This window comes from Phalacrocorax carbo, chromosome 1 (assembly GCF_963921805.1).
Source record: "Phalacrocorax carbo chromosome 1, bPhaCar2.1, whole genome shotgun sequence".
Classification (NCBI taxonomy): Eukaryota; Metazoa; Chordata; class Aves; order Suliformes; family Phalacrocoracidae; genus Phalacrocorax; species Phalacrocorax carbo.
This window is the reverse complement of record NC_087513.1, coordinates 208,324,240-208,347,410: the sequence shown is the minus strand read 5'-3', so window position 1 is coordinate 208,347,410 and position 23,171 is coordinate 208,324,240. Positions and strand designations below refer to the sequence as shown.

Here is a 23,171-nt window from a genome sequence, read left to right as displayed (position 1 = left end):
TGCAACATTAATGCTACTTACCGCATCCTTTTTAGTCCATACGTGTGTTCCTGTTGTGCAGCCTTCTTGAGCTAAAAATGTATTGAAGTCAGATGTTTTTCTTTTACAACAGCTCCAATACTTCATCCTTGAAAGTTTGTAAAGCAATTAACAAACAATATTTAGGACACTATTTACTACGAGTACTTAAGATTTTTCCTTTATGCAATATTACTGTTAATTTAGTATATCCTCTCCAAGCATTGCCATTTTTGACTGAAGAAGAAATACAGAATGAAGACAAGGCAACATCGACAAAGAAAGCAGGAACACATAATGACTAATTAAAAAAATTGAAGTTGACTGAATACTAACCCTTCATGGAATATAGGTACACCAGAATGGTATATACATACTTCTTCAGTGCTTTGTGGTCCTTGGTACGTCTAGTAAAACAAAACATTTAAAGTGTATTACTGTTACAGGACGTGGACCAGAAGAGAAAAAAACAGAACAAACCAAACCAGAACCCACAGGAGAAACATTGAACAAAGTACTACGAAGCTTTGGAATACATATTCTAAATTTAATGGCTTGCCCTAGCTTTTCAAAATAACCATTCCACCTTCATTCACAAAACGTTCCCCGGCACTCCTCCTGACAAGCTATACTTCCTATTAGTTCAACAGAGTACATCAAGGGTGACATCATCTGTGTTAATAAAGGTTGCTTTACATCCTCAGACATATCCATCTTTAAAAATACTCTGAATGTTCAGAGGCCACTCCTTAAATATTGTCTTCAGATTTGGACCCCTCAGTAAAAGAGGGACACTGAGGTGCTGGAGCGTGTCCAGAGAAGGGCAACGGAGCTGGTGAAGGGTCTGGAGAACAAGCCTTATGAGGGGCAGATGAGGGAACTGGGGTTGTTTAGCCTGGAGAAGAGGAGGCTGAGGGGAGACCTTATCGCTCTCTACAACTACCTGAATGGAGGCTGTAGTGAGGTGGGTGTTGGTCCCTCCTCCCAAGTTACTAGTGATAGGACAAGAGGAAATGGCCTCAAGCTGCATCAGGGGAGGTTTAGACTGGATATTAGGAAAAATTTCTTCACTGAAAGTATCATCAGGCATTGGAAGAGGCTGCCCAGGGAGGTGGGGGAGTCTCCGTCCCTGGGGGTGTTCAAAAAACATGTAGATGTGGCACTTCAGGGCATGGTTTAGGAGACCTTGGGGTATTGGGTTGATGGTTGGATTTGATGATCCTAGAGGTCTTTTCTAACCTTAATGATTCTATGATTCTATTAAACAAGTACTTAACTAGAAAATAAATTACATTTGTCATTCATAAAACCCATGCATTCTCAAAAGGAAGCAATACACAACTCTGCCACTGAATAGCATCAGTTCTTTCTAACACAAGAGACTGCTATAAATTCTTTTCCCACCAGTTTCAGTGGAAAATGCAAAATCTGTCAGATGTCCAGTGAAATACCTATTTAAATTCTGTACAATGCAAGTATACAAATGTAAAAAACGTTTTACATTTGTGTCGTACACAAATGAAAAAATTCACTTTAAATGACCATGTAATATAAAGACTAATTTTGGTGCTAGAAGGGTTAAAACATTTTCTTTGTGGATTCCTCTGGCAGGAAACATTAATTGATAAGATCTGCAGGTGCTTCTGACCTATACCTAGATTATCAAGAGCAGTTCAAGTGTTATCAGGAAGCCACACGTCAGTATCATGGGTTTAGCAAGTTTACTAATTAGGAGTTCAGGACAGGCTTAAATTAGAAGTAATCTTAGACTTACGGCATCCACAGTACAAAACAGCCCACATTTGTCCATACTAGAGCGTGTTATCAAATGTGCATTCATTCGGCCTGATGGACTTTGTGCCATTTCCAAATCAATTCATAGCACACAGGAGAAAAAAAGCACCCAAGAAAGGAAAACAAAACTGTGCAGTTAATAGTTTAGCAGCTGGGTTTAAGAGTGGAACTGAACTGCTTACTTTCGAACAGCCCGCATTTTTACACGCCGTCCCAATCTTGATTTCATCACTGTCTTCCTCTGTAAACAGAATCATAGTATAGAAAATAGCAACTGAATTGTACAACATACTAAATATTTTGCTTTTAATCAGAATTAACATGAGCTAAGGAGCAGATCAGGGGAAAAAAGCCTCTCAAGCTGTTTATTTTCTGTCTGGCACTTAAGGCTGCCAGAAAGGTACAAAGAAACAGAAACTATGCAAACATTCCAAAAGCTGTATTACCTATGCACCAGATTCTAGATTCTACATCTCTACACAGTTTTAAGCAGGGCAAAAAAAAAAATTTGATGAAGAGGTTTATTACAATCATAGGGGAAGAGAACAATCAGTCATCTTGTTTGGTTTTGTAAAACTAAGAATGTAAAAGGCTCCAACTCCCGTCTGTAGATACAGACAAGGTAAAATTTGGATCCCAAGCTGAAAGAATAGCTAAACAACAGTTTTGGCACAAGAACAAAAGATCATAAAATAGCCACAAATGTAGGTTGAAATTAGGACATGTTTCTTAAGGAGCAGTGTAGTTCTGGAACCAATTTCCAAATAAACTGTGGACAGAAAATAAGAGGAAAAACAGACGAGGGAGAAACAACTAGAGTTCAGAGAAATTTAATCAGTTTGTGAAAGGCTTCATATGACATCGTGTTTGCAGTAACACAGGAGTAGAGTTCATCGCTTGGGAAACTCTTTTGGTCATATATTCAGAAACTGACATTCCCATGACATCCATTCTAACCAGGAAATCTCACAATTACGTAGTTCAAATAATTTTAAAGGGAACATAATGCTCCTAACAGCCAAGTCTCCACACTGTTCACATTTAAACTCTGATTATCATTCCCTAGACTGGAAGATACTTCCCATATTATTAAGAACAAGAACATAATTACATTAAATAATTACTTCAGAAACAACAACAACCCCCCCCAACATTTCATTTATTTGTGTGACAATTAGTGTCATACACCTACTTAACCTCCCCATACCCTTACCTTTTTTCTCTTCATTTTCTGATGACAGTTTCAGTTTATCTAGTGCTTGCTTTAAGGAAGCTGACACTTTCAGCTGCAAATTTGTCATTGGCTCATCTGGGCTAAAAAAAAGTCCATGTATTCATGTCAGCTTCATGAAAAATAATTTACCAAAGACAACAAAGTAGTAACTTTTAATCTTGCTATAAGGCTCTTCCTTTTCAACCCGCCTTATAAAACCAAACAAACTAGATTTGTAAATGCCAAGTGTTACTGTTTATGGAAAAGCAGACTAGAAATTCAGAAGGCAGTCTTGGACTTCAATAGGAAAACCTAAATACTCTACTACAATAAAAATAAATCAGAGAGATTAAGGAATTTAAATACAAGCACCCTAAAATTATTTTTTATGACTGCTTAAAACACTAAACACAACTGCTAGTGGCACTCTATGCTACAAGGCTTTAGAATGCAGTTTTTGCCTCCTGTGAAGCTAAATACTGAGAGATCCAGTACTACCTTCACCTAACCGGAATTCTTTTATCTCATTTTCAAGCTTAAGATAACATCATCACTGCTACCAAACGCTCTTTTAAAGTTAATTTGGGAATCTTTACACCATATGAGATGTGTAACACTGAAAAACCTAATGAGCTTTAACTTGGCCAACTGGCCGCAAGTTGGGAAAAACTTAAGTTTCATATACTGTACCTTGGCCTTTTAATTGTTTCCAACGGTTTTGGTGCCTGAATTATGTGTTCTTGAAATCTGGGTTTCAGTTCAGCTAGCTCCTTTCGTTCAGAGGTAGTTTTGACTTCTGGTTTAACAGGCTCAGGAGGTTTCTCACTGTTATGGAAACCCTTTGTACAGCCCTGTTATGGAAAGCATACGTTTATGTATATGTAGTGTAGTTTGTGTGCACAATTAAAAATTATCAAAAATTGCAACAAGTTTTCTTGACTTATTTCTCCAGCCCCACCTTCTCATTAAAACCCACTCTAAAACATTGGCTGCAAAGGAAATCCTACAAGTGAAGTGGAAAATATCTTCATTTGAATGTACATTAACGAAAAATCCATGCTTTCCGTAACCAAGCAAAGTAACAAAAAAAAAATTGTCATTCCTTCATCCTTAACAAGCATCTAAATGTTTTGATAGAACTAATTCTAACCATTGAAGTTTGAAAATGAGACTTGACTTCTATATTATATCAAGAAAAATAGTGCATGCAAGATTAAGATAGTTTTAACAAAAGTACGCAAATTTTAAACATGTAAGCACATGTACAGTTTAATATTTATCACTGTCATTCGACAAGTATAAAATCGTGAGTACGTACCACAATGCTTAAGAAGTCAGAAAAGTCTGTTGTTCTTCTCTTACAACATGACCACCCCTATAAACATTTTGGAATAAAAACAAAACAAGTGTGACTACCTTACTTGGCAACAGCTTATAAAAAGCAAAAGACTAATTATATTCTTTTACAAGATGCGGCACATCATGGTTAGAGATTATCTTCTTCCTTTCTTTGGACAATATTATCATGATGTGGACTTTTAAAAGCCAGAGAAACCTGTTACAGCTGCCACTTCTAGTTTACTCAGGCTGCATTAATCAGATAGTTCGGTAAACGTGAGGCAATATTCCCATGACAAGTTAGATGCCAACTCAGTACAACAGAAAACAGTAATGTTACTTTATCTCATAAAGTAACATGTAAACAAGACAAACAAATACTATACATGAGACTAGGCTCACCTGTGGCATAATGTACAGGCCCCTTTCCTAAAATGATGAGGTTTTTTTCTTTTGTTGAGCACTAGTCAAGTCTTTCAACTGCTTATTTCCCACCACACAGGGGGAGCTCTGCCTTGCATAGCCATCTATCCAACTACATCAATCATGACCACTTTATATAAACCAGAAATCTGATTTTAGAGAAAATTATCTTGCCACTGTGAATAATGTATCTTAGAACTCAACGAACCTTTATTAAAGGCAACAGTTTGACTAATAAATGCACCAGTGCTTTGAGAGCTTAAGCTGTGTCAGAAAATGGGTTTTAGGTAGGTCGTTCAAAAATATCCTCAAAATATTAACTATTTCCACAGTCAAAGAGACAAAAGGTCCACCCTGCCCACTTCAATTATCTAGAATTTATAGCAGGAAGAAAACTGCCCATACAAAATTACGATAAATTTTTAATTAGGTCAAGGGATAAGATATGAAGAGGAAGGAAAGTAGTACTTGTTTTTAAAACTGTGCATGTATAAGAGAATGTGCTGGTTTGGCTGAGAAGGGGTTAATTCTCCTCACCATGGGGTGTCAGCTACCTTTCCAGCTTCCCGCTGGGAGGGGCAGGGCCGTGGTGGGGGCGGCTGACCCCGACTGGCCTATGGCAGGTTCATTCCATGCCATGTGACACCACGACCAGTACATTAAGAGGGGTACGTTAAGGTTCGCTCGCCTTCTCCCCTCTCTCCCCCGGGGCTTTGTGCCTCCCGCTGTTCTCCTTTACATTGCATTTCTGTTGTTGTTTCTTTTAATTTTCATTATTAAACTGTTCTTATCCCAACCCACGAGCGTTACCCTTCTGATACTCTCCCCCATCTACCGGTGGGGGAGTGAGCGAGCGACTGTGTGGGGCTGAGCTGCCGCTAAACCACGACAGTCATTTTAGTGCCCAACGTGGGGCTCGAGGGTTGGAGATAATAACAGCTGCTGGTCACAGCACCATGTTGTCAGTTTTGCAGTTGGTGTTAAAGATCGGTGTTGGTTTGTTTAGTCTTCTGTGTTCACTGTGATTAGTAACATTTTGCCTATGAGATTTGTTATGCAAACACTCATTTTCAGCTTTATCTGGTATTTGGGGTTTTTGCTGAAACTGTTACTGTACTTTGGATACCACCTTACTGAGGCAAATAGCAATTATACCTCCTCCTCGGAGAGACTTTATATGGAGGAAATACAGAATAGTACCTTTGCAACTTTGTTCTATGATGTCTCTGCCTCTAAGACAACAACCTTTTTGTATCTTGAACATCCTTGGGTGGTTAAGGTGCACTTATTGTTAGTTTTTGGGCATGTTGTTTTGGTTTTGACTAAGCAACTTAAGAATATCACCCAGAAATCTGCCCCGAGGCTTGATAGTTACGAGTGGCAGGACATGTGGGATAGCATGGGCAAATACCTAGGGCAATGGGCACCCCCAGTGTTCTGGAGTTTCACCCCCAAACAAGTGCAGAATCCTGAAAAACTAGTAGGATATTTGGAGAAAGTATGTTGTTACGCTGGGAACTCCAGAGAGACACAGATAACTGCAACGTGCTGGGGCCTGGCCCATGCGTACCGAGCCCTGCTCAACAGTATTCAGTGCTCCCAAGGGCAAGAGAAGGTCTCTGGATTGAAAGGCAAAGTGACTGGCACTGTAGACAATCCAGCCCTGACAGCAGGCACTGCAGCCACTCAAACCCCCACAACAAGTACTGGAGCTGGCTCAGAGAATCAACCTGTACTAGTATCAGTTGCCCCCATACACAAGACGAAATATTGGAAGCGATGTCAACTCATTTAGAATGGGATGATGAAAAAGCAGGGCTGTCACGGGGAGAGGAGGAAGAAGTCATAAATGAAATAGAGACCACCCGATCCCTGTCCTTGAGCGAGTCGCGAGATATGCGAAAAGATTTCAGCTGTCGTTCCGGTGAGCACATTGTCACCTGGCTGCTCCAACGCTGGGATAATGGGGACAGTAGCCTGGAATTAGAGGGAAAAGAAACCAAACAACTGGGATCCCTTTCTTGGGAAGGGGGCGTTGACAAAGCAATTGGGAAAAAAACACAAGCCCTCAGCCTCTGGAGGCGGCTCCTGTCCGGAGTGAAGGAAAGGTATCCCTTTAAAGAAGATGTTACATATCGCCCAGGAAAATGGACAACTATGGAGAAAGGCATCCAGTCTCTAAGGGAATTACCGTGTGTTTGAGGTGATTTACGGTGACCTGGACGATCAATGGTCATCCGAAGATCCAGATGAAGCCGAGTGCACGCGGCCCACGTGGCGGAAGTTTGTACGGAGCGCACCATCTTCGCATGCAAACTCATTGGCAGTGATGCCCTGGAGAGGTGACGAGGCACCAACGGTGGCAGAGGTGATTGATAGATTCCAGGATTATGAAACAAATCTCTCTTCCTCGCTCGTCTCTGCTGTGGAGACACTATCCCAAGAGGTCCAGCAACTCAAAGAAGGTATGTCCTGCTCCCCACCTGTACAGAGCAGTGTCTCAGCTCTTAGGAATAAGCGTCCTTTGGTTCAAAGGAGAGGATACACACCACGGGCCACCCTATGGTTCTACCTGCGTGACCACGGAGAGGACATGATGAGGTGGGATGACAAGCCTACCTCAACCCTAGAGGCACGAGTGCGTGAAATGCAAGGGAGAACAATCACTCAGGGGAGTTTCTTCTAGGAAAGCTGCTGCTCCAATCTCCAGTGAGCAAGTCCCCAGACAGAGGAGTAGAAGTGCTGATTTTATTTCTGAGATTAATAGGGAGACTCTTGATTCACATTTACAGGAAGTGAGTTGTGACTGCCATGATCAGGACTAGAGGGGCCCTGCCTCCAGCCAGGTGGAGGAAAAGGATAACCGGGCTTACTGGACTGTGTGGATCCGATGGCCTGGCACGTCCGACCCACAGGAGTATAAAGCTTTAGTGGACACCAGCGCACAGTGCACCTTAATGCCATCAAACTATATAGGGGCAGAACCCATCAGCATTGCTGGAGTGACAGGGGGATCCCAAGAGCTAACTGTATTGGAGGCCAAAGTGAGCCTAACTGGGAACGAGCGGCAAAAGCACCCCATTGTGACTGGCCCAGAGGCTCCGTGCATCCTTGGCACAGACTACCTCAGGAGAGGGTATTTCAAGGACCCAAAAGGGTACAGGTGGGCTTTTGGTGTAGCTGCCTTGGAGGCAGAGGAAATTTAACAGCTGTCTACCTTGCCCGGTCTCTCGAAGGACCCTTCTGTTGTGGGGTTGCTGAGGGTCAAAGAACAACAGGTGCCGCTCGCCACCACAACAGTGCACCGGCAGCAATATCGCACCAACAGAGACTCTCTGATCCCCATCCATGAGCTCATTCACCAACTGAGGAGCCAAGGAGTCATCAGTAAGACCCGCTCACCCTGTAACAGTCCCATATGGCCAGTACGGAAATCTAATGGAGAGTGGAGGCTAACAGTAGACTATTGTGGCCTGAATGAAGTCACTCCACCGTTGAGTGCTGCTGGGCCAGGCATGCTAGAACTTCAGTATGAACTGGAGTCAAAGGCATCCAAGTGGTATGCCACAATTGATATCGCTAATGCATTCTTCTCAATCCCTCTGGCAGCAGAGTGCAGGCCACAGTTTCCTTTCACATGGAGGTGGGTCCAGTACACCTGGAATTGACTGCCCCAGGGGTGGAAAAACAGTCCTACCACTTGCCATGGACTGATTCAGACTGTACTGGAACAGGGAGAAGCTCCAGAACACCTTCAGTACATTGATGACATCATTGTGTGCGGCAACACAGCAGAAGAAGTTTTTGAGAAAGGAGAGAAAATAGTCCAAATCCTTCTGAAAGCTGGTTTTGCCATAAAACAAAGTAAGGTGAAGGGACCCGCACAAGAGATCCAGTTCGTAGGAATCAAATGGCAAGATGGACATCGTCAGATCCCAATGGATGTGATCAACAAAATAGCAGCCATGTCTCCATCAACTAGCAAAAAGGAAACACAAGCTTTCTTGGGCGTTGTGGGTTTTTGGAGAATGCATATTCCAAATTAGTCTGATCGTAAGCCCTCTCTCTCTATCAAGTGGCCCGGAAAAAGAATGATTTCAAATGGGGCCCTGAGCAACGACAAGCCTTTGAACAGATTAAACGAGAAATAGTCCATGCAGTAGCTCTTGGGCCAGTCCGGGCTAGAATGTGCTCTACACCACAGCTGGGGAGAACGGCCCTACCTGGAGCCTCTGGCAGAAAGCGCCAGGGGAGACCCGAGGTTGACCCCTAGGGTTTCGGAGTCGGGGATATAGAGGGTCCGAAGCCCGTTATACTACAACTGAAAAAGAGATATTGGCAGCATATGAAGGGGTTTGAGCTGCTTCAGAAGTAGTTGGTACTGAGGCACAGTTGCTCCCGGCACCCTGACTGCCAGTGCTGAGCTGGGTGTTCAAAGGAAACATCCCCTCTACGTACCATGGAACTGATGCTACGTGGAGTAAATGGGTTGCACCGATCACCCAGCGGGCTCGGGTAGGAAACCCCAGTTGCCCAGGAATTTGGAAGTGATTATGAACTGGCCAGAAGGCAAAGATTTTGGATTATCACCAGAGGAGGAGGTGACACGTGCTGAAGAAGCCCCACTGTATAACAAACTGTCAGAAGATAAAAAGCAGTATGCCCTGTTCACTGATGGGTCCTGTCGCCTTGTGGGAAAGCATCAGAGATGGAAGGCTGCTGTATGGAGTCCTACACGACAAGTAGCAGAAACTGCTGAAGGAGAAGGTGAATCGAGCCAGTTTGCAGAGGTAAAGGCCATCCAGCTGGCCTTAGACATTGATGAATGGGAAAAGTGGCCAGTGCTCTATCTTTATACTGATTCCTGGATGGTGGCAAATGCCCTGTGGGGCTGGCTGCAGCAGTGGAAGCAAAGCAACTGGCAGCGCAGAGGCAAACCCTCCTGGGCTGCCACTTTGTGGCAAGATATTGCTGCCCGGGTAGAGAAACTGGTTGTAAAGGTATGGCATGTGGATGCTCACGTCCCCAAGAGTCGGGCCACTGAAGAACATCGGAACGACCAGCAGGTAGATCAGGCTGCTAAGAGTGAGTGGCTGAGGTGGATCTGGACTGGCAACATAAGGGTGAACTATTTCTACCTTGGTGGGCCCATGACACCTCAGGCCATCAAGGGAGAGATGCGACACACAGGTGGGCTCGTGATCAAGGGGTGGACTTGACCATGGATGCTATGGCACAGGCTATCCATGAGTGTGAAACATGCGCTGCAATCAAGCAAGCGAAGCGGGTAAAGCCTCTGTGGTATGGGGGACGATGGCTGAAATATAAATATGGGGAGGCCTGGCAAATTGACTATATCACACTCCCACAAACCCGTCAAGGCAGGCACCATGTGCTTACAATGGTAGAAACAACAACTGGCTGGCTGGAAACATATCCTGTCCCACACGCCACTGCCCGGACCACTATCCTGGGTCTCGGAAAACAAGTCCTGTGGCGACACGGCACCCCAGAGAGAACTGAGTCAGACAACGGGACTCATTTCCAAAATAACCTCACAGACACCCGGGCCAAAGAGCACGGCATTGAGTGGGTGTATCACATCCCCTATCACGCACCAGCCTCTGGGAAAATTGAATGGTACAACAGACTGTTAAAAACTACACTAAGAGCAAAGGGGGGTGGGACATTCAAGCACTGGGATGCACATTTAGCAAAAGCCACGTGGTTAGTCAACACGAGGGGATCTGCCAATTGAGCTGGCCCTGCCCAGTCAGAAACCCTACATACTGTGGAAGGGGACAGAGTCCCTGTAGTGCACGCAAAAAGTACGCTGGGCAAAGCAGTCTGGGTTCTTCCTGCCTCAGGCAAAGGCAAACCCATTTGTGGGATTGCTTTTGCTTGAGGACCTGGGTGCACTTGGTGGGTGATGTGGGAGGATGGAGAAACTCGATGTGTGCCCCGAGGGGATTAGATTTTGGGCGAAAACAGCCAATGAACTGAATGGCACAATGCGAACTGCTATATAATATTGTGTGTCACCTCCATGTTGTATCAATGATATCAGAGTACAAGCCTATCAATCCATGGAAGATAAACTGTGAAACAAGCAAAGTGCAGCAGTGATGGAATGACGACTGACTCGGTATGCAGCAACCCAACGCCACACACCATCTCTCCCACCCTGAAAGACTGATACGACAGATGGAGCACAGAGTCATGGACTGGGTGAACTCAATGGACATTTTAATGGACATTTTACAGGGAAGGTCCATGAACTAAGGGAATGATGTCTGTGTATTATGTTAAAGGATGGGAAGGGGAGGGGTGGTGGCTGGTAAGGTTGTATTGCATCATATGGGACCTGGGCATGGTATAAATGGTACGGAATAAAGGGTGGAGAATGTGCTGGTTTTGGCTGAGAAGGGGTTAATTCTCCTCACTGTGGGGGTCGGCTCCCTTTCCAGCTTCCCGCGCTCTGCCGTGTGGCGGGGGGGGCTGGGAGGGGCGGGGCCATGGCGGGGGCGGCTGACCCCAACTGGCCAATGGCAGGTTCATTCCATACCACGTGACACCATGACCAGTACATTAAGGGGGGGGCAGTTGTGGCTCGGGAGCAGCGTGGGGTCGGCGGGCAGCTGCGGCGTGTGTGGTTTGTTTTGGCAGTTCGTTCCCCCTCTCCCCTCCCTTCCCCCCTCCCCCAGGGCTTTGCGCCTCTCGTTCTCCTTTACATTGCATTTCTGTTGTTGTTTCTTTTAATTTTAATTATTAAACTGTTCTATCCCAACCCACGAGCGTTACCCTTCTGATTCTCTCCCCCATCTGCCGGTGGGGGAGTGAGCAAGCAACTGTGTGGGGCTGAGCTGCTGCCTAAACCACGACAGTGAAAGAAGGAGCAAACACAATCTTTTGAGGTAACTGTATACTTTCCGCCTTTATAATTAGGTAGAAGTTTTAGGTACTGTTATGAGTGCAACTATAATTTTGTACAAAATGAACTGCCATAGCCTAAGTAGCTGTATCATATTTGACCTAGCAGCATCCGTCCTAATTTGTGAGCGGCACATTGTGGCCAATTCGATTCCAGAGTCATGTACTGCAATATGAGCAACAGCTCACAGAAGAAACACTCCCCAGCACATACACACAAGCTTCCATGAGCCCAAAAGACACCACATTATGGGACAGGGATGAGATGCACTGCCAGTAGAAGCAGTTCCTAAATACCAAGAAAAAAATGCTTGCCCCAAAGCTCAGATAAATAGCAGTTTGGTGTCCTAAGAAAGGTCACTTAGGCTACATCTGTATTCATATAGTAAACAGTGCCAGGCTCCATTTCTGGACACCAGATTTCTGGCCATACACTATTAAATTAAATTGTTAGAACAATCTCCAGTACTGTTTTGGCAGTTATGTCTCAGATAATTAAGTCCCTGTAGGCACTCTGGATGCATCCAGTATCTCCGGATGTAGGGAAACAGTTTAATATAATGAAAATGGGCTATGCAGTTGGCCCAAGCACTGGAGACCAGTCACAAGTACATTTAATTCACTGTGGTGAAGCTGTAGCCCAGGAATCCCGGACAGCTGCAGATGCATGGGTGGCCAGTCCCAATTTAATCAACATAATCATTTGTCAGATTAACAGAACACTATTTTTTTTAGTAGGCAAATGTCACATATGTGTTAGTTCACTAGCCACGTAAGACCACAAGCAGCTGTTCTGAATTCCAAGCAGGTTAATTAACAGAAAGAGTATGACACGTCTCAATGCCTCCGAAGACCTATTCAGAGGACCTAATTAAATCATTGAGACACCTAAAGTCAATTGATAGGAAACGCGTTATACAGACTTGCATGGCATTTAGACCATATGAGTACAGTATTTACTTTCTTCTTCAGGTTTTAGTAAGTGTGCTTTTCTAAGTTTATGGGGTTGCTCAAATATGACAGGCTGGACATCTGCTTCTACAACTGAAAGATCTAGAATTAAAAAGGAAAACAAGCATACTGTTTTACATATACAGGAAAAAAAAAGATAAGACTTAAAAAGCTAGTTGCATACTTACCTTGAGAGCATCATGAAAGACTGGCACACCTGGATGGTATGTGCACGAATCTAGAAGAAAATGGCTATTAGTATTCAGGCATACCAAAAATCCTTATTCATCGGATCACAAATCCAGCAAAAGTTTCACACTGGCAATTAATATATGCCATGATCTGTCCCACTTCCCCAGGCGCACATAAGTATGAAGGAAAATACAGACTCCACAGAACAAGATTTCTGAGTGCATATATTAAGCCTAAATAATCCTGATTTTTTCTCCTGTATTATACAACACAAGCCAGAAAGCAGGCACCTAAGACAAACTGCTACTCCATACAGAGCCAGTAGATTTTCTATGGACCACTCCTTGCCTTCATCAATAACTTGTCCTTAATGGTAGTTCTGCAGAAGTAAAAAAGTTGGCCCTATGGCGACCCGACAGACATGAAGGACTGGTTCACATCATCAAATGCACCTATCTGCACCTGATCAAGGCCTTCTATCTGGAAGCACTCTGTTAAAAAATTCTCTTAACACAGATCCCGAGTTCATTATTTTATCCATGATAATTAGCTTGTTCTCTTTTTTCACTGTTTGTGGTATCCTAGGTCTCTTAAGGACTTGAACCCAAAGGCCAATCTTCCACATACACAATTTAGACATGTCAATACTATTAGTAGGTTCTATACAAACACTACACTGAAACATGACTTCCATTAACCGAACTGTTTATATTCACACATTTATCGAGACTACAGCTTTCTATGTAGCAGCAGTTCCTTTTTTACGTAACAGATTTATTTTTTCAAGTTTAATAATTGCTCATTACATAACTTCTCTTTGACATATACTGCATGGGTAATATATTAATGACCTAATTCTAAAAGAAATGGAAAGCACGAGATATCTTTTGGCCTTTAAAGTAAAATTTTGGCCTTTAAAGCAAAAATGTTCTTAGAAACAGCTAAAATTAAAAGTGACACAAAGACTAAAAATTTTTATAATAAGCCTCTGTAAAACAGAAGAGTGAAAAACATCACAATGCACATAAGGCAAAACAGAAAAGTGATAAATAACTTTATTAATCACCTACCTACAGATATTAAATGGGCTTAAAGACAAATAACTTTGAGTTTTCATGTTTTATAAATATGTAGATTTTTAAGAAATCTTGCTTATTGTAATTTTCTTTAGTTTTATATTCAGGGCCTAAGTCTAAGGCAGTAATAGAGTCTGACAGACATGTTGCTTTAAGATGACAGTTCACACCTTAACTCAAAAGGCACATATTTTGGGATGTTAGTCCTTCAGCTGGACTTAGATACATACCCATGAACTTCTACCAATTCCTTCAGCTTCAAGATGAAAGGCTAATGCTTTTGTGACTGTAAACCTCACAGTAAAACAACAAAAAGCTGTCTGTAGCAAAGATTATTTCTGAAACAGAGACATAAATTAATATTTCTAATCCCTTACAAGCATGTGGCTTTAAATGAGAGAGGTGCTGTTAGTCAGTGTAACATTTTCAGAGACCAAAACCACCTCACTATCAATTAACTCAGGGGCAGCTATCCTCCAGCTCTCAAGTCAGACACAGACAAGTGTCTGTTTGTCCACCATCTGGCCACATCCAATCCTTTTCACTTGCTTTCTGAAGCCCTCTCTGCAGGAGTACATCATGGAGCAAATGACAGCCCACTCTCTGCTGCTGTCTCATGAAGGCCATGCATGTTCCACAACAGAAATTGCTGAGACAGGGAGTTCTGCTGTACGTCAAGAAGAGGCAGTGGGGCTGACCCACTAAGCAGTCTGACCATTCTGCGTACCAGAGGACAATAAAATGTCCCTCATTTTCACTCACACCGAGCCCAACAACTCTTATCTGATTAAAGTTTACATCCATAAAAATATTCCATCTCAGACTAGGTGGGGAAAACCGGGAATTTAGCACACATCAGTAGTCACCTGAGCAGTCAGAAGCATGTCTATTTCTGGTTTGTCAGAGCTCAACTTCCACTTTGGTTTCTATTCTACATTTTTCACTGCAAAAAAATCAAGTCACATCTCCACTGCTTTTAATACCTTTCCTTAACCAGGACAAACTTAATGTTTTTCAAAACAAGGCATTTTCTCTCATCCTCAGATCATTTTTGGAGATGCAAGTACCAAAAATTTTCAGGTTGTTTGTTGGGTTTTTTCATATATTCATATGAAAAATATATTCATATATTCCATACCCAAACCAATGCCACTCTCACAATGCACACCCTGCTGTCTGCCGTTACCTGCTACATCCTTGCTTATTCACTAAAGCACTTCATTAGCCTTTTTGTTAAAAGTCAAAGTAGAAAATGGTACAGGTCATCCAAACTTAGAGGTATTTAAAGTGTGGAATTCTTGAGGATGAAATGAGACATCTGCCTATATACAACTTGCAAACTGACTTGCTATTTTGTGGAAACACTCCAATATTTTGCAAGCTATGCTTTACAGCCCCAAAGCAATGGAAGGACATGAAACCTGATGAACTTCATTCAGCACCTTGGGGATGTTGATGCCTTCAAGTGGTCGCTGAAGCCAGGAAGCTAATTCCACTGAACAACTTCTCACAGCGTTGGAAAAAAACAGAAAACAGGACAAATTTGGTATGGCAAGAACTTACAGATAGTTCACCGAGAAAAGAAAGGCTCAACCTGAGACAAAGAAAGCCATGGGGAAGACAGAGAATCTGAGGTTGCACTTTTATAGGAACAGAGTTTGAACTGTGGGGACCAGATGAGGTTAAAGAAAGCTGACGTTGGGCACACAGACTCAAAATATCTAGGCTACCATTTCTTGCCACTCCACCTCTCAGTCACTCCACCTCAGAAATACATAAAGTGAGCTTGCATCAGGTCTGTGATCACGTTTATACTGCAGGTGCAACATCAGTAAGTTTGATCTAAGGAAAAAGGGTATAAACAAGCACAAAAAAGTACATGCTTCTGTCCGGCAGTGGACCAAACTCAACCACATTAAGAAAGATGGAAATTATAGCCTACACCATGAAGTGCTGCAGTACCAAGACAAACGCATACAACACACACTTTCAATCTGTTGTGCGCACCACCTTTACAACTGTCACTGAGCAGCACTGCCTTCAAACCTAAACCAAATCATGCATGTACTACCTCGTACCACTGTTTTAGCAGCAAAATTTGACCTGGCCTTGAAAGGGGTTAGAAACCGTCCTATGGTCATTCACAGTTTTAAAAAACAAACAAACAAAAAAATCAAACCAAAACAAAAACCCCCAACCAACCAAAAAACCTTAAAACCCTAGTAAGGCTTTTGAAGTTAAGCTCTACCTTCTATGTCATATGCTGTATTAAGTCTTCAACAGCATTGATTAACTCATAGTTAGCATATCTAAAATAGATGTAAATTTTGTACCTTGCCAGGCATGCCACAGAAGAATAACAACTGTGCGCTCAGTCACCACTGTGTAGATGTACCTTTAATGCTTTCCCTCAGGTTGTTTTTTCTGCCTCCCTAAGAGGCATACAAGTCCTTCATGTCGGCCAGTTGCCACTGGCTCATAGTTTGGAAACAATTAAGAGTTTCTACAGAAAATACATGTATGTATTATTTTAGCCATTTGGTTCTAAAGAGAAGATTAATAGCCTTTTACATCAATCATTGCTATGGGAACATCTATACTGGATACAGACAAAAAACCTGAAAGATCCAATACTGCTTTGAGGCCAGCAGGCCTTATTTTCTACCCACTGTCAATTAAGAAAATTTCCTATTCCTATTGACCTTAAGCTTAACTACTAGACCATATCAACGCAAAACTTCTTATTAAAGGGATACATATTTTGATGTTTGATTAACACATGTACTAGGCTTAATCCCCCCAGTATTTTAGAAATAAATCCAAATGGAATTCTGAAACACAAACATCTGAACTTGACAGACATACACAGCTAAATACGGATTTAGATGCCTAAGTAGTAATTATCCCATTGCCCTCAGTGAAGTTTAGGCATGTCAAAAGTTACAATTACTCTATTTCCGCTGAAAATGTCAAACTTTGTTTTCTGAAGTGGTCCATGAATAACTATGTTTACCTTTAGAACTGCTTAGTCTAGGACACAGTAATTCCAGTAAGTATTCCAGCCATTTGCCGAACCAAACTTCATCTCAAAAAGTTGTTTTCCCCAATCCAAGCACCACACAATTAGCATTAGAGCCATGCCAAACCGATCGGCTCTACTCCAACTTTAATCGCAAACATAGGAACACATAAACTGTTATTTTAGTAACAAACACAGGTTATGAAGCCCCAGTGAAAATTTTCAATAAACACCTCTCCCTACTTTGTCTTTCGGGGCAAAGGGGAGTGGGAGGTGGCGGTGGAAGAGATCACTAAATGGAAGCATTCCACAACTATGTTTGCTCTTTCTGTTACTGATGTGAGTCTTATTGAAAATGCTGCCCCTCTTTGGAAATACTTAGCTGAGAAAAACACACATGCTTTATCCATGGTTCTCAATGACAGAACATGCACATGCTAGAACATGTTAGATTACTTCTAATCTTGTGGGTCACTAAAAGTTAAGCTAATGCAAAGAAGCTGTTCTAGAAATTCAGCCAACAGAGTTACATTAAAAACCAGCTGAGTGCAAGCCTAGTAAAAACCCAGATCACTCTTTTGCAGCCTCAGTGGAATTATGAAACCTAAACTGAGAGCGCTTTGAAGACGTTTCACCAGGTACTGGATCCCCACTATGCACAGGGGAAGTATTGCCAAGAGCTCCCAGCACTTAGCAAAGCAGACATACAAGTATCTTAACATACATTTAATTACCTTCTGCAAGTCCACATACTATAATTAGAAAAAAGAAGTAGTTGATGACTGCTATATATGCAACACCCACAGAGGCCCTTAGAAGAAAAATGTCTGTTGCCCAAGGCCTCCAGCTTAGACTCACAGAATCTGGGTTGGAAGGGACCTTTAGAGGCCATCCAGTCCAACCCCCTGCAGTGAGAAGGGACACCCTCAGCTAGGTCAGGTTGCTCAGAGCCCCGGCCAGCCTGACCTGGAACGTTTCCAGGGATGGGGCATCCACCGCCTCTGGGAAACCTGGGCCAACACTTCAACACCCTCATTGTAAAAAATGTCTTCCTTATATCCAGTCTAAATCTACCCTCCTTTAGTTTAAAACCATCACCCCTTGTCCTGTCACTACAGGCCTTGCTAAAGAGGTTGCCCCATCCTTCCTATAGTACTGAATGGACACAATCAGGTCTCCCCACAGCCTTCCCTTCCCCAGGCTGAACAGCCCCAACTCTCTCAGCCTTTCTTCACAGGAGAGGTGCTCCAGTCCTCGGATCATTTCTGCGGCCTCCTCTGGACCCGCTCCAAGAGGTCTATGTCCCGTCTGTGCTGAGGGCTCCAGAGCTGGACGCAGTACTGCAGGTGGGGTCTCACCCAGGCTTCTGCCTTTAGAACAGATCACAGTAACGTAGAGAACTGCTCCTTATTGCCTCTCTTCCCTCACGCTGCTGCCAACAGTTCGCTTACTGCAGAAGAGCCTCAGGGCCCGGCTCACGGCCCGCTCCCCACGCCACACCGCGGGGACGCCTCCACCGGGCAGGCGCCCCCGCCCAGCCCGGTGCCGCAGCTCCCCGTCCACCCCTCCAGCGGAAAGCGCCGCAAGAAGCGAGGAAGCAAAGGCTCCCCCGGGGAGAGACGAGCCGGGGACGGCACCGTGCGGGAACAGCCAGGCGGGGGGGGACACACACGCAACCCGCCCCCCCAACCCGGCAGGCAGGGCTTTCCCTGCCCCTCCGTGCCGACCGCCCCGGCGGTGCGTCCGACAGCTCCGCACCCCGGAGTGGCTCCGCAGCCGGGGAAGAGGCAGGGCGCGGCGGGCGCCCCGATCGCCCCTCAGACCCTTCCGCAGACACCTCGCAGCCCCCCTTCACAACCCCAAACCGAAAGCTAGGTGGGGGGACGGGACACGGGAAAAGGCACCCCGCGCCGCTCTTCCTTCCCCGCTGCTCTCACCCTCCGTGTTGGTTTCGGGGTCAAAGCGCTGGCCGCAGCCTCGGTTGTAGCAGAGCAGCGACATGGCGGCGCCGCCGGCCCCAGGCGGTGGGGAGAGCGGAGCCCGGTGCGGCGGCAGGCGGCCGGAAGCCGGGCAGCGCCGGGGGCGGAGCGGCTCCCTCGGCGGAAAGAGCCGGCCGGAGCCTTCCGGAATCTTCACGAAGCTTCGGGGGAAGGGGAGCGGGGGCGGCTGCCACCGCGCAGGCGCCGCCGACCCCCGGAGGAAGAGCAGGGAGGAGAGGTAGGCGCCGGGCGGCAGGGCGCCGCGGGGCGCATGCGCGGCCAGGCGGGGCGCGGAGGGGTGACGGTGATGGCGGCGGTGGCGGGAAGCGCGGCGGTTGTCCGCGGCTCGCTGCGTGGTCTCGCCGCTCCCCGCAAGGCTGGCGGCGGGTCTCCGGGCAAAGCCCGTCCGCCGCGGCAGGAGGAGGCGGGCGGCGGCCCCCAGCGGGGCTGCGGCTGCGCTGAGAGCGTGGGTTGTCCGAGGCACCTCAGAAAGTACGTGTTACACAGGAAGACTGTAATTCGGCAAGGATGCACGCTTACTTCCTAAACGTGATACATCTGGGTTTAATTTTAAAGAAATACTATTGTCTAGTTAGTAAAACATTGTCTCATTTGCACAGAAACGAAGATGGTAATGTCAAAATTGACTATGAAAAAGATTTTTCGTGTTCCCTCCATTCCCTGAAAGTTACCCCGAATGCTCCTGTTAGCTGACCAACCTGTTTGATGTGTTATAATAGTTGTATGTAATAATTATAGCTGTCTACATTTCTGCAGGTAAATACAAATTGATTTCTTCTAATTAAACATCTCCTACACAGTTCTTAAAATAGAAGTGCCTAGGTGTTCGTACGCCATATGACAGATCCTGAAGCACGTGTGCATAGAATGAGCAGATGAAGTGACCCCTACACGTGCTTCATCAAAGACAGTTCAAGGATGCGAAAAGGATAACCAGGAGGCTGCTTACTGAACTTCAGCAAACTTGTAAGTTTATGTGAGATGTGCTCCGTTTGCTTTGTTATCTCTCTATCTTAGATAAAGATGCACATATTATTGGTCAAGAAACACATGTTTGCTTGAGCCATCAAATACCAAGTGCTTCCTTCTGATCTGGAGCTCCCACTGAGGCCTGTGGTAAGACCGGGAGGATAAGCTGCTTAGCTTCAAGCAGAAAAAGTATTCTTTTGCTGTTTGCCGGGGCTGTTCTAATGTATAAATACATGTGGTGATAGCAGTTTGGAAAGAAAGGGGAGAAATAAGAATATAATTAAGGTTCATGCTTCCCTTTATGCAGCATCAACTTCTGTTCTGAGAATATTTGTGTAAAAATTCAAAAAGCCTTATTTTACTAGTACGATATTTACTGGATTAAACACTGTTCCTATGACCTATGTCCAGAGGAGGCCGCAAAAATGATCCAAGGGCTGGAGCCCCTCTGCTGTGAGGCCAGGCTGGGAGAGTTGGGGCTGTTCAGCCTGGGGAAGAGAAGGCTGCGGGGAGACCTGATTGTGACCTTTCAGTGCTTTAGAGGGGGACTAAAGGAAGGATGGGGGCAACCTCTTTAGCAAGGCCTGTAGTGACAGGACAAGGGGTGATGGTTTTAAACTAAAGGAGGGTAGATTTAGACTGGATATAAGGAAGACATTTTTTACAATGAGGGTGTTGAAGTGCTGGCCCAGGTTTCCCAGAGGCGGTGGATGCCCCATCCCTGGAAACGTTCCAGGTCAGGCTGGCCGGGGCTCTGAGCAACCTGACCTAGCTGAGGGTGTCCCTGCTCACTGCAGGGGGTTGGACTGGATGGCCTCTAAAGGTGCCTTCCAACCCAAACGATTCTATGATTCTATGACCTTAGTAATGGAGTTTGGTTCAGACACTCAGAGAAAACTTGTGGGGATAAAAATAAAATTCATATAGTTCCCAAGAAGTATCATGTGGTACTTTTCCACACCTAATCACTGTCTCACTGACAGGGAGACATACTTTTAGATCTTACAGAAAAAAATCCATCTAGAATATGTTTGTTTCGTAGTTTAAAAATCTGTAGTGTATTGCATTAAAGGAGATGAAAAACTAATCTGAAAACTTGGTTTGTTGTTAATTTTAATAAAGACATAATTGGTTCTCTGAAGGTTGCTGAGCTGTATCTGTCTTCTTTGCATGTGATGTTAAATGGAATGAGTTTTTTTGTTTCACAGAACAGCGTACAAGTAAATAGTTTTGTAATTAAGTGGGTCTTTTGAAATCGCGTATATTCTGCTTGCACAAAACGCTACGGATTCACAATACGCAGTAATCATCTCACAGAAATCTGCATAGCTTCAAAAAGGCAGTTTCTATGCTTGGTAGAAAGGCAAAAGAGATTTTTCAACCCAGTTTTGAAAATTTAAGGAGTGACTTGTTCAAATAAGATTTAGATAATCATCTTGTCTGCATAATAATGCTTCATTTATTCCTGTGTATTTTGTGTAGAGACCTCTGTTTTTAATTGGGATTCAGAATGATATGGAAGAACTGTCTAATGGTTGGTCACTGGAATTTGGGTCCCTAGAACTTAAAACATTGAAAATACATATAAAATTTTTGCTGAGGTTTGTCTTTTGTTTTCAATTGCAAAGTTTTCCAGAGCATTAGGCAAACTTTTATGATGTCTTCAACAACTGGATCTTGTGTTTGGTGTTCTGAGATATTGTATTTGAGAAATAGAGATTTGTGTTCCTATAGCTTTTTTTATTTTATTTACATATGATCTATTTTTCTCACATCAGAAATTCTGCACTTAAAAAAAGCACTGTTCTACAATGAGCAGACATACACAGGAGAATGTGCTGCTGCTCTGGACTTGTGTGTTTGCACACATTGGGATAGACTTAAAGGGTTGGTGGGAAATACTTTGTCAGTGCCAGCCATACTGATGGTAAGAACACAGTTTTTTTTCCTGATATAGATTATTACAAAATACCAGAAATGTTCAGATCGAGGGGAATTTTGAAGTAATTCTAGAGATGGCTAAGACTTGATCATACTTTGTATAATTCCTTGGAAAACTGCCGTTTGTGATCCAGGGTCACTGAGACTGACAGAATGATATAGGAAAAATCAGTGGCTGGAAAGGGAAGCCTCTGCAATCCAGGGATCAGATGCACAGTCTTGAGAGTAGTGATGATTGATGGGATTGTTATTATTATTCCGTCACTGGAAGCTTTAAGAGGATGATTGGTTTTGTATGGTATTTACTGGTTTTATGTGTATGCGCACACATATATATACATGTATATATAAAAAGTATCTTTCAAGCGCAGTTTATATATCAGAAGCAGGAATTGCTCCAGGAAATTCATGTCTTGTTATTCAGGGGGTCAATGTACATGATCAGACAGGGAAAATGAGTTTGTTTTGCAGTGAAGGAGTTCAACCTTTTCCTGAGAGAAAATAACGTTTTAACGTGGGATTCATTATCCGCAATCTGGACTGGAAGATTGAAGTGGCACAGCAACACGTTCATTGTGGCAATATTTTCTTCTCTTCCTAAATCCTCTCTGCTTCCCCCAAAGTGGTAATTAATAGATTACACTAGTATGAGCAGGAATGTGTGTTGCCTTTTAGAGTGCAGAGCTACTGCCCATCCTGTGGCCTTGAGAACCCATGAAAAATATTTGCTTATTACACCCTAGAGATGACCACTGTCATGTGAAGCCTCCTCATCCTTTACACACGCCTACCATGAAATACTATGCGTTGTTGTATTATTATTAACATTTATGTTCCTAAAAGCAATGGTTCAATACTTTTGAAGACTTGTTATAGAAGTTTTCAGTTCTCACCGGAGAGTACTGAGGGAGCTGGGGGAGGAGCTTGCCAAGCCACTCTCCATCATTTATCAGCAGCCCTGGTTAACTGGGGAGGTCCCAGATGACTGGAGGCTTGCTGATGTGACGCCCCTCTACAAGAAGGGCTGGAAGGAGGATCCAGGAACTACAGGCCTGTCAGCCTGACCTCGGTACCAGGGAAGGTGATGCAGCAGTTCATCTTGAGTGAGCTCACCAGGCATGTGCAGGACAACCAGGGGATCAGGCCCAGCCAGCACGGCTTCATGAAAGGCAGGTCCTGCCCGACCAACCTCATCTTCTATGACAGGGTGACCCGCCTAGTGGATGAGGGAAAGGCTGTGGATGATGTCTGCCTGGACTTTAGCAAAGCCTTTGACACTGTCTCCCACAGCCTCCTCCTAGAGAAGC

General features: G+C 44.1%; 1 protein-coding gene across 1 annotated transcript in view; it reads right to left on the bottom strand.

Annotated features, from left to right (window-relative positions):
• Positions 1-19,126, bottom strand: part of CHORDC1 (cysteine and histidine rich domain containing 1) — a 28,423-nt gene extending 9,297 nt beyond the window's left edge. The window contains exons 1-8 of the mRNA XM_064441383.1: positions 18,892-19,126; positions 12,856-12,905; positions 4,344-4,400; positions 3,716-3,876; positions 3,026-3,126; positions 1,995-2,053; positions 355-425; positions 22-127 (exon numbers count right to left, since the gene is read on the bottom strand). Coding sequence (XP_064297453.1) covers positions 22-127; positions 355-425; positions 1,995-2,053; positions 3,026-3,126; positions 3,716-3,876; positions 4,344-4,400; positions 12,856-12,905; positions 18,892-18,955 — 669 coding nt within the window. The 5' untranslated portion in view covers positions 18,956-19,126. The remainder of the gene's footprint in view (positions 1-21; positions 128-354; positions 426-1,994; positions 2,054-3,025; positions 3,127-3,715; positions 3,877-4,343; positions 4,401-12,855; positions 12,906-18,891) is intronic.
• Between the last annotated feature and the right edge of the window lie 4,045 nt (positions 19,127-23,171).